Source organism: Scomber japonicus, chromosome 3, assembly GCF_027409825.1.
Source record: "Scomber japonicus isolate fScoJap1 chromosome 3, fScoJap1.pri, whole genome shotgun sequence".
Classification (NCBI taxonomy): Eukaryota; Metazoa; Chordata; class Actinopteri; order Scombriformes; family Scombridae; genus Scomber; species Scomber japonicus.
Window position 1 is genome coordinate 30,586,640 of NC_070580.1, and position 12,148 is coordinate 30,598,787.

Below are 12,148 nucleotides of genomic sequence, written 5' to 3' on the forward strand. Positions count from 1 at the left end.
AGTTTACGTTGTCGAGGTTGTTGTTGTCGTCCAATAGAATATTTTGGATCTGATCCGGGCTCGAACATGTACAGACGTGTTTGAGAAGTTTCTGTGTACCGAGGGGCAGCTTCCTGGAGATAACCAATCAGAACAGAGTAGGCTTTTCAGGAGGCGGGCCTTAAAGAGACCGCAGCTCAAACGGCCTGTTTCAGACAGACGCTGAACTGAGGGGCCGCATAAAGAGAAAGTCACTTTAGAGATGTAATAGGTTACAGATTACCAGTTACTCTATTTAAAATGTAATAAATAATGTAACTATTTCAATTACTTAATCAAAGTAATGTAACTTATTACATTTGATTACTTTTCTAATTTTCTAACCAATGTTTTCAGCTGTTGGGGTAAATGTTCCCATTAAGCACCAAAATCTAAATTCAGGTGTTTCCATGGATACTGACATGATTTATAAGGGAGATAATTTCTTATAAAGCAACATTTATCTCTCATTTGAAAATGTATTCATTAGTTCATGTAGATTTTGGAATATAAAATAAAGATATTTGATGAAAAAAGTTAAAAGTCTGACATGGGCTTAACTGGTACTGTGACAACATTTAAGCCCACGTCATTATTTATTTATAAAATATATAAAAATATTGATTTCAAATAATTAAAAACAGCAGTATATGTATTCAGTAAGATGCTAAATATAAAAAAATTACAAAAAAAATGTCCTGAGCTAAATCTTAAAATCTTAAAGGTCTGACTTCAGATGTAACCTCCTTTGTAATCATCAACATTTTCATAAGTCACTGTAATTTAATGACACATTTTTTGCCAGTAACTGTAACGAATTACAGTTACATTTACATGTAACTAGTTACTCCCCAACACTGCTGTACATAATGCAGATATATTGCAGTAGAGCCCAGAATATAAACATAAACCTGGAAATCTGCCTGATTTAAATCACCTTTTTATGTTTAGTCTATAAACAGTTGCCAAATTCTCACAAACGTGTCCGAGGAGCCACATATTGTTAATCTCATTCTCTCAAGGTTGAAATGCTGCGTCACTTCCTTCATCCACTGAGTCCAGCTCGGAGGAGGAGGAGATGATACGTGACCTTTAACCTCTCTGTTGTCTGTCTCTCTCTCTCAGTCCAGCTGTGAGTGTATGTCGGGGATGACTCCGAAGGCTGGCGACCCTGAGTTTGGCTGTCAGCTGACCTCCGCCTGCTCAGTGAACACCTGCGACTCCACAGCTCTCTGTGAAACTGGACTGGATGGTCACCCCAGGTCAGAACTGGACACTGATTAGAACCAGAGGGAGACGCAGAACCAGTTTGTTTGTAGCACTAGAACAAGTTTCTCCCCCCGCTAACTTAAATAAGCATCAACCCAAGGGGGGAGAACAAACCTGGATGTGAAAACGCCACTAGACGCCTACAACTGAATCGCTTTTGCTGTTTTCATGCAGAACTAGAACCAGAACCAGAGCTAGAACCAGGTCTAAAGATGAGAACTAGACAAGGACTAGAACTAGAGCCAGAAGCTCCCAATAATGTAATAAAACCTAATAATTAAATTATTACATTATTACATTATTAGGTTCTGCAAAAATAAGATTAACCAAATAATGTAATAACCTCCTTTTAATGTGATAATTTATTACATCATCGGTGCAGAGATTGTTACATTATTGGGAAATGCACTTTATTACATTATTAGGAAGTTATTACATTTTTTATTGAACCTGTCTTTTAGCTCTGTGTTAGTTTGTGTGAATGTGTGTGTATTCTTGTGTCATTATTTCACCCCTACGTCCCTTTCGATCTCTCTCTGTCTTTCTCAGGTGTGTGTGTGAGGTGGGTCAGATCGGTGATGGGCGGCGTTGCTATGGTAACCTGATGGAGCAGTTTTTAGAGCTGGAAAGAAGCGGAAGTCAGAGAGGAAATCTGACCGCAGCCGTCGCCATGTTCGGTAAAAGGATCAATGACGGGTTTTATTCTGGTTCAGTCAAATTTAAAGAGGGTTAGGGTTAGCCCTAACCCTCTTTATCATTCTTTTGTGGTTACACCATTTGACATTTTCAGGAGTATTCATTCTTACTTTTGGTGAAAAAATGGTGCAAATGTCATTTCAAATTACATAAAACCAACAAAAATACACAATGTAAATTTTAACAAACCTGATGCTGCTTTTAAAACAATTTTTAAGATATTTTTGAATTGCTCATCTTGCCATCCCTTATTTATCACTGACCCAAAAAGGAACCACAAATACGCTGTTAAAAAAAAAAAAAAAAAAAAAGTTTCACTGTACTTCATTATTGTAGAGTCCTGAACCACTTTCACAATTCAGCTTTATTTGATTCTTCAAGTTTTTTAATTTGATTCAAGATCCATTATTATTTTTCTGTCTGAATGCTGCTTTGAAAAACACAATTAGTGCCAAAACAGTTTATTCAGGGTGGCCGCGGGTCCTTAAAAAGTCTTAAAAAGTCGTAAATCAATTTTCATGAAAATAAGGCCTTAAAAAGTATTAAATTGTCTTAAATTCAGATTGCTTGGGTCTTAAATATTTGAGTCTCGTCGCCGCGAAAATGCGGGCAATCTGTTTTGTTAGGTCGAATATTTTTTCTCCGGTGCTGCGTTGTCTATGGTTAGGTCAGAGCGTAGTCTACTGCGCAGCTCGTATTGCGCAGCTCTTGATGGCGTAGGGTAAAGCATCTACAGGTGGGCCTAATTCAGCACTGATAGCCACTCGACTTAAACATGGGGAAATGCAAGTGCAATCACAAATGGCTAGACAGGAATGAATACTCTTGGTTACGATTGGTGCCTGGCAGTGTGTATTCAGGGCCTGAATTTCAGCGCGGGATTGCGGGTATTGCGCACAATTTAATTGATTCCCGCAAATCCAACACTTATAATGCGGGAAATTCCCGCACACATTTACAGCGATGTATTAATGTTCAACCAACGTCTGCAGCGGGCCGGAACCGCTGTGTCCGACTGTCTGACTGCGACCCTGAACACACCTGTAGCTCTCTGCACCTCCCGCTAGCATAACACAGACAAGCTAACTGTGATATTAAGTTTAAGGAACAAACACCGACCGCTGGTTAAAACATAAATCTACATCATCTGAGGAAGAACCTGCTCAGAAAAAAACAGCGGAGCCCGCAAAACTAATGAAAACAGCTCCATCCATGTGATGTCACCATTAACAACGTTAATCCTCAGACAGGTAACTGTGACGTTACTATACACTATGCTGTGGTGCTGCGCGTTTTATCAGCTGATGTTACACAACATCAATTTTAAGTCACTCAGAGGTTTCTCATTCAACAGACCTTAAGAGAGAGAGTGAGGCATTCAACAAAAAACATGACGCTACTGAAGCTGAATATAACTACTTAACTGTATAATACTAGATAACTTGTAATTACTATAAAATACAGTTCAGAGAATAAGTTAACTACATAAAATAGACTCACTGGCTTCCAATCTAATTTAATCCAATACAGCAGCTCTGCTATAAATTCTACATTTATGAAGTTTATACATTTTTTGACAAGAAGGTGAAAATTCAGCTTTATGTTCATTATTGAGAGATTAGGGTGCATTATATTGAAAGGTGTTCCTAATATTTTGTCCACTCCATTAACATACATGAGGAGTCACACCACCACCACTTAGTACAGCCGCAGTAATTTAATTTAGGACAGTGATGACATTTTTGTGATCTTTTTGCATGACACACATAGCCGATGTTCTTAAACTCAACCGTCATTTGTCATTTTACCATACTGTCAGTGTGTTTACTTGGAAATATTACTGTATTTCCATCGTACGTTTGGTCTTAAATTTCATTTAGAAGTGGTATTAAAAGGTCTTAAAAAGTCTTAAATTTAACTTGTTTATACCTGTATACACCCTGTTATTAATTTAAGTAAATAAATAACATGTAATGTGAGTCGATCCTCCTACAGAGATGAAATGTTACCTTTTTTACATATTATTATTAAAAAAACATGTAATGCTTCCGCTGTTATAATATATATAATTCCAAACATTGAAGTAGCAGCAGTTTTGGCTTCCTTCTCATCCTGTTGTTTGTTACTGTTATGTTGCTTCGACCTTTAACCTTTGACGTGTGTGTGTGTGTGTGTGTATGTTTTTCAGAGAGAAGTTGCTCAAGACAGCTGATGTACGACGGACCCTTCACAGCTTTCCTCCCCCTGCTGAAAACACCTCTGACTGTAGGTCACCTGTCTGTCTGTGAAGAGTCTGTTGGATTTTAGTTTTTTTTCTAAGATTATTTTAATGGCACTTTTGCCTTTATTGGATATTGGATAGTGAAGTAGCTGACAACAAAGAGAGATGAGTAAGACATGCAACAAGGGTTTCATGACAACACACAAGCAGGCTGATTTAAATAAGAACAGAAATATGAACTGCAGCGTGACTGAAAGGTTCGAGAGGATTTAACAAAGAGTAGCCAACACAGAAATGAAAATAAATGGCTGTGAATTAGAAGAGGTGATCTGTGCTGCAGCTGCTGAGCTACTTAGTCTGTGTCTGATTAAACCTTGATGATGATGATGTCTGATGTTTAAAGGTCCCTTAACACCCGATGACTGCAGGTTAAATCATCATTACAGTATGCTTCAGTGCACCTCAGGGTGTATCTCAGCATCATTTAGCCCGTTTTATGTCACTTGCGCTGTGTAAGTAAAATGTCTGTATGCATCAACTGGACTTGTTTTGGATTTCCTTCATTCACAGTCTGCAGCTTTCTCTTCATTTCCAGCTTTTGATGCTTTAAAATGTCCCACCTCCCACTTTCCTTCCCTCACGTCTAGTGCTCACAACTAGAAGGAAGAAAATGATCCATAAAGAGATGGCAGATTATTGATTTACTCACCTACACTGTCTCTGCAGGGCGTCAACGAGGGGCAGATCTGTTTAAACCACCTGATCCTCGGTCAGCACCTCTACAAGGATTTGGAAGGACGAGACTTCAACCTGTACGGAGGAGCCAGGTTGAGGAGCAAAAACAGCAAGGTAACACCTCCTCTCCAAACTCCACATTTTAAATCCATAAATCCCTGATAACGAGTATGTGAACAGGATGTTAAAGATATGAAATGAAGCTTCATCCCCGAGTCTCACCTCAGATTTATTAGAAGCAGAGATTTCAGTTTAAGACACATTAAACATAAAAAGTGCACCACCTGTCATTGTTTCCCCCTCTTTCACTTAAAAGAAGATTTACAATGATTTTCAGTTTCTAATCAATTAAAAGCAGTATTTAGTTCCTTATGTGACCAGAAACAAAAAAAGCTGAAGGTGAATAATTTAATAATTTTCTCCAAGCAGCGTCTTAAAAAGTTAGACAAATGATCCAGTTATGATGATGGAAACGTCCTCATGAGGTTTAAACTGTTTAGATAGAAAGAAAAGAAGAAAACGACACACAGCAAACTGATAACTTTATTTTTATTGATCACACAATCCAAATAATCAAAGAAAAGAGAAAACAGAAAGAAACCTCAACATGTTACAGATTCAGTTTCTGCTCCAGAAAAATCATTAATGAAATTAATTGAATCAGTTAATCTGAAATACAGTCATTAACATTATTAACATAACATAACTCGTATTTCACATAAAGCAACAAACATTTTCAAGCAGTGCTGTTTTCTCTGTTGATCAGTAGATGAGGTATTTAACGGTGACCTCATCCGGGTCCAGTAGATGTGAATGAAAAGTCAGATGAATTAAAGCAACAGATAATACACTGATCATTCATTATGATTTGTGTTGCAGCAACATTCAGTTCAGCAGTAAATACACCAAACATTAAAATCTAACATTAACATTAACAAGTTTAAACACATTTAAAAAACCTCTCCGTTGAATAATAATTTGTGTCTGATATGTTTTCTCCACAAAACAGTTTAATGACTTAAAAATTTAAAAAAAGAATAGAAATAATTTAAAAAAAAATCTTCTACTCTACAACATCTACTCCTTCTCTCTCTTATTGACAAGGAATATATATTACATTTCAAAACTGCTGATGAACATGATGTCTCCGTCGTCACTGTAAAGTCAGTTCTCAGCTTGTGTGCACTGCAGGCTTCAAGTTTCATATTTGTGTAAAAGATCCCGAATCAGTTTGAGTTCAGCCTCAGAGCTTTGTCGTCTATCTCTCCCTGTGTCTCTATCTCTGCTCTTACTGTCATCTCTCTTCTGTTTAATCTCCGATAAAAGCATAAAACATAAAAAAATACAAAGAATTCAAGTAAATAAACATCATGTGATATCACTGTTTTATCATTTCAAAAACATTTTTTTCAGAATCTTTTTTTTTATCTATGATGACTTGAAAGTTGAGTTTTCATTCTCAGTCTCACCTCAGTCTCCATTTAAAAGAGGTACAGTAGATGAACCTTGAGGTGAGTCCAGCATCAAGAATGAACTCTGAACCTCAAATTAAAAAGCTGATATTGACCAATAAAGTATAAAATCCTGTAATCTGTTTAAAAGAATGATGTTTCTAAATTACATGTTAACGTTTTAGGGCTCAAAACATTTTTCACAACGTTTGTTTTGTTATTTTTTTTCATATTTACAATCGTTGCATCACTCACAAATTTTAGAGCCAACCATTCTGATGTCTTATGCTGTTCTAGGTCAAGTAACATATGTAAAAAATAATACCCTGTTAAAATAAAATCCTCCTCATTCATTACTCACAATGTTAAATAATGTACAACCGTAGATGTTCTTCTATCTTCTCATTGTAGATTTGATCATTTCTGACTGCGTTTCTCTGCCGTCAGAGAGACCTTCACTGGTAAAACTCTCAGTGGGAGATGATTCTCAGTGTAAATGTATGGAAACAGTGTGGCAGTGAAGGTGTGTGTGAAGGTGTGTATGTTTGTGTTAGTATCAGGATCAGAGAATGACAGTTTTCCTCCGTTGAAGTCCAGATGAACTCTGATCTTCTGCAGCTTCTTCTTCACCAGCAGATCTTTCTCTGGATCCAAAGTGGAGAACGCTGTGAATTTACCATCACAGAACAATATTCTCCACAGTCCGGACTGTAAACGTCCGTGTGCCTGGACGTTCTCTCCCAACACACCTAGCTCCCAGTCCTTGTTGTTTCCGACTTCAATGTCCCAGCTGTGAGTCCCTGAGTTAAAACCCTCAGAGCCCAGGACGGAGCAGGAGAATTTGGTCCTCTCTGGGTTTTTAGGAAGCTTCTGTTTCTCTCCACGTCTCACACTGGTCAGATCTTCAGACAGGATTAGTTCTGGGTCAGCAGTGTTTGGATCCAGAATCACAGGAGTGTAGGAGACCATCTTCTTCATCTTGTTCCAGATGTTGAAGGTCAGGTTGCCCAGGTGTTTGGCCACGTTGATCAGAGCTCCTGATGCCAGTTCCGGATCATCCAGCAGGAGGCGCTGCTTGACTCTTTCCACTGCAGCCTTGTAGTTCTGCAGGAATGAAACGTCTTCAGCTCTCAGTTCCTCCTCTGTGGCTCTGATTTTGTCTGAAAGAGCTGCTATCTCTCTGCTCAGAACCTCAATCTTCTCTTTCATCATCTTACTTTTCTGCTCCTCTTCATCCCTCAGAGCAGAGATCCTGGCCTCCTCTTCCTTTTGTAGAAACTGGTGAAGTTTCTTAAACTGGTCTTTAATCTGCTTCTCTGTGTCTCTGGCCTGGGCCTTAATGTGTTTTGCTGTTTGATCAAAGTTTTCTTTAATTTCTTCAAAGGCTTTCAGTTTGTCCTGTAAGGGCTTCAGGGATTTCCGGAGCTCTTGTTTGTGATCCTTTGCAGCTTCATCAATGGGTCTGAATTTGTGGTTGTTGTGTGTTTTTGAATCTCGACAGACGACACAGACAGGCCGCTGATGATCCAGACAGAAGAGTTTGAGTTTCTCAGAGTGCAGACTGCAGACAGGCTCAGGCCCTGCTGAAGTTCTCTGATCTCTCCCCTGTAAAAAAGTCTCACACAGGTTCTTTAATGCCAGGTTACGAGGTGGATCACTCCTCGAGGATCTTCTCATGCAGCACGGACACTCACGTGTTTGTTTCTCCCTCCACCACTTCTGCAGACAGGCTTTACAGAAGCTGTGGCTGCATGTCAGGACAACCGGATCTTTAAAGATGTCCTGGCAGACCGGACAGGAGAGATCCTCATACATTTTGTCTCTGAGCGAAGCTGAAAACACAACAGGTGTACAGTGAAGTCGGTCTAGAGAGTTTGCTGAAAGTTACTTTCACTTTTAGTTGAGGCTCATCCAGTTCTATATTTAGAGCCTGCAGCAGGTTGACGTGCAAGTATTCAAATATTCAAATATTCCAGTGTTTCCAGTGTTTCCAGTGTTTCCAGTGTTCCCTCCTGCAGCTGTCTTCCCAGTGTGTGTTGTGGTTTTGATCTGAAGGTTAATCTTACGTCTGTCTTTCAGCGTCTCTTCTCTCAGGGTCGTTGAATTATCAGCTGTGTTTCCTGTTTGTCTGTGTTGAGTAAGAGTGGGTGGAGCTCTGTCACTGCATTTCTCAAACTGCCTTACTCCTCGTGTTTATCTGACCAGACCAGACCAGTTGAGCAGGCTGTGTGTTGCAAGTCCGTTGACTAAAAACTTATTTGAATACATAGCACAAGTTATTACATGCTAAAGGACAGCATGTAGTAACTTATGCATTGTGTTATATGTACACTAAAATATTATTTGTATTTGTTTGTTTCATTTTCTTAACACAAATACACTGAAAGAAGTTAAGGATGCAACCTTCAGTCCGTCTGTGTACAAACTACTGATATGATAGTTTGAGGCTTCAGCAGTGAGTAACATCTCCACCTGATACGATGGAGGAGAAAGGAATTTAGCCGGTGATTCTCAAAGAGTTGATAAATGACATTCAGCATTTAATCTCTCTCCAGAAGCAGAGATTATATTACTCAACACACTGGAGACAGTTTTCATAGGAGCTGCTAAAGTCTCACAAATAGGAGATCATACTTATACGCAGCTGGTCAGTAATCATATTTCACACTGCTGTCTAGAGTGTTTTTCATCTTTCCTTTTTGTAAAAGTATTTGGATCAATAGTGGAATGAAAAGATGCAAATGTGTTTTTATTTTGTTAAGAAGATCCACAGCATAGAGAGTATTATACAGGTTATGATTGTCCTCACTAGAAATATCACAGTAAACTTAATTATTGCTGTTTTTTCGCCGTTTCCAGAAATCCTACTAAACTAACTAAACTAATTAAGTGCAGTTATTAAATGAAACAATGCTTTTTTCAGTTAGAGCCTAGCTGCTGTGAAACTCTGTACCTAAACTTCTGTAAGTGAACTCAGTACTGTATTTTAAATCAATCATCAAAGCTTTTATTGCATTTGATTACTTTTTCATGACTTTTCTAATGTTTCAGCTGTTAGGGTAAATGTTCCCATTAAGCACCAAAATCTAAGTTCAGGTGTTTTTCATGGATACTGACATGATTTATAAGGGAGATCATTTCTTATAAAGCAACATTTATCTCTCATTTGAAAATGTATTCATTAGTTCATGTAGATTTTGGAATATAAAATAAGATTTTATGAAAGAAGTCAAAAGTCTGGCATGAGCTTAATTTGTACTGTGATTCCATTTAAGCCCACGTCATTATTTATGTACATAATATAAAATAAATATTGATCATTAAAAACATATTCAGTAACATGTTAAATATTAAAAAATAAGGAAAAAACCCTCCTGAGCAAAAACTTAAAAGGTATGACTTCAGATCTAACCTCCTTTGTAATCATCAACATTTCCTCTCAGTAACATTAACAGATTACAGTTACATTTATTTTGTAGTTAAATCACTTAACACTGTTACATGTAACTAGTTACTCCCCATCACTGACTTTACAGCAGTATCATTTTCTTTCATCCTGCTACCACATTGATACGTTTCCCTGTGTGACGTCTTGCACCTGAACACCCTGTTACAAATCAGATTACATTTCTACATGACAACTGAACCAGGTTTTTCTCTTTTCACAGTCTTTAAGAAATCAGATTATGACAGAAAACCTCAATAACCAGGTTACTTAACTGAACATAAACTCACTGATAGTCTCTCTCTCTCTCTGTCTCTCTCTCTCTCTCTCTCTCTCTCTCTCTGTCTTTCTCTCTCTCTGTCTCTCTCTCTCTCTCCCTCTCTCTCTCTCTCTTTCTCTCTCTCTCTCTCTCTCTCTGGTTGGTATAGAAATTCATCCTGATGGACGACCCCACCAAACTATACACCGTCATCCAAGCAGATCTGCCAGCAGCCAACGGGATCATCCACATCATCGACCAACCAATCATGAACACACTCCCGATCAGGCCTACTCGTGATGAACAGGTGAGTTAAAGGGTCGCTTCACCAAATATGGGAAACTTCCTGAAAACACACATAAAAAATACAACCTCTACACTATTAACAGTTAAAAAAAAAACATTAAAATCAGTTTCTAAAAATGATACAACAACTTTAATTTCAGTCAAGTTAAACGTAAACTATATTTCATGCTAGCGGAGTGTCACCTGCATTGAAAGGAGCAGTCTACCATGTTTTTGGGTCCCAGCATATCATGAAACAAATACCGCCATCTGCTGGTTACTTGTCACAACACATCCAGCCTGTTGCAAGAAATCTTAGCCACAAAGTTTCTCCAATCATGGTTTTTTAATCTCAGAGAGAGTGCACAAATAAGATCTGTTGTTAATCTTTAGAGGTGTAGAAACTTTAATCTCCTCACTCTTTCATTATTCCAACATTAATCAAAAAGTACTACAGACTGTACAGATCTCAGCTGCCAAGTTTTTAACCACAACTAAGAGGCACAATCACATCACACCTGTTTTACCCTCTTTTACATTTGCTCTTTGTTTTAGGATTGATTTTATGATCTTATTTATTACCTTTTAAGGCTCTTCATGACCAAATGGCCCCAAATTATAATTTAGACCTTTTGATCCCTTATGTTTGAGATCCTGGGGCAGACGTCTTCTTTCTCTTCCAGAGGCCAGTCTGAGAACTAAAGGGGGGTAAAGCCTTTGTTATCAGGGCCTCCAGACATGCCTGAGAAAGAAGAATAGAGTAAAATTTATAGTTATTGCACAAGAAGTACAATGAAATTTGCTGTGCTGTGCCTGAATATAAAAAATAGAAAATAGACAGTAATAAACACACACACACACACACATACACAATCATACCAATTCAATACATTTATAATAATAATATTTATAAAAGCTATTAAAAGCAGTTTAAGGCTAGTAATAAGGCTGTCTGAGTCAAGATCTTCTTTCAAGTGTCTTCTTAAATCGTACTTTTATCGAAACGCATTACCTGATTTTACTTAAATTGCCTTTTACTGGATGTTCGTTGTTTTAAATTGAATGTTTATTATTTTTAATTGGGCGTTTTATTCTCTTGGTGTTTTTATAATGTTTGTTTTTCATAGATTTTGTTCACTTTAATCTCTCTCTGTTTTTAAATGCCTTTTGTTTTTTATGTAAAGCTCTTTGTAACTGTGTTTTGATAGATGGTGTATAAAATATTATTATTGAGATTATAACTCTTTATCCTGATGTTACAGCAGTCTGTGAAAGTAAATCTCAGTCTTTTGATCCCATTTCTCTTTTTCTTGGTCCAGTTTGCTGATAAGACGATCGGGGAGATTCTGACTAAGGATGATAAATACAACCGCTTCCTGTCTCTGGCTGATGTGAGTATTTATCTCCAGCCAATAACATCACACTGATGTTTGGTTTTATCCCCACATGAGAAAAAAACAGTAGAAACATTATCAGTAAGTAAGACGAAACAATCCTGAGTGTCAGAACAAAATGTTCACCAAACCCTCCATCGAACAGTGATTGTCTAATCATATCTCAGCAGCCATAACTAGCAGGTCGGTCTTTGGATTTCTCCGCCTGTAATAAGGAGCTGTAGTAGCACAGACACCTCACAGTTAACGAGTTTGGAGGGTCATCGCTTTTCTTTCCCACCATCTCCAAAACCACAAGACCTAAAGTGTAACAATTGTAGTTGATTCAACCGTATGTGATCAGGTCTAACGCAGGCTGCAAATGTTAGCATGCCT

At 37.9% G+C, this 12,148-nt stretch overlaps 2 protein-coding genes across 2 annotated transcripts in view; one reads left to right on the top strand and one right to left on the bottom strand.

Annotated features, from left to right (window-relative positions):
- The window catches only part of stab1 (stabilin 1), a 93,361-nt gene that overhangs the window by 12,234 nt on the left and 68,979 nt on the right, over positions 1-12,148 (top strand). Inside the window, exons 9-14 of the mRNA XM_053316512.1 lie at positions 1,144-1,280; positions 1,837-1,983; positions 4,176-4,248; positions 4,931-5,053; positions 10,264-10,401; positions 11,699-11,770. Of these exons, the coding sequence (XP_053172487.1) occupies positions 1,144-1,280; positions 1,837-1,983; positions 4,176-4,248; positions 4,931-5,053; positions 10,264-10,401; positions 11,699-11,770 (690 nt within the window). The remainder of the gene's footprint in view (positions 1-1,143; positions 1,281-1,836; positions 1,984-4,175; positions 4,249-4,930; positions 5,054-10,263; positions 10,402-11,698; positions 11,771-12,148) is intronic.
- On the bottom strand, positions 6,671-8,376 carry LOC128356093 (zinc-binding protein A33-like). The gene has a single exon (XM_053316534.1). The coding sequence runs from the start codon at positions 8,203-8,205 to the stop codon at positions 6,808-6,810; it is 1,398 nt and encodes a 465-aa protein (XP_053172509.1). The 5' UTR covers positions 8,206-8,376; the 3' UTR covers positions 6,671-6,807.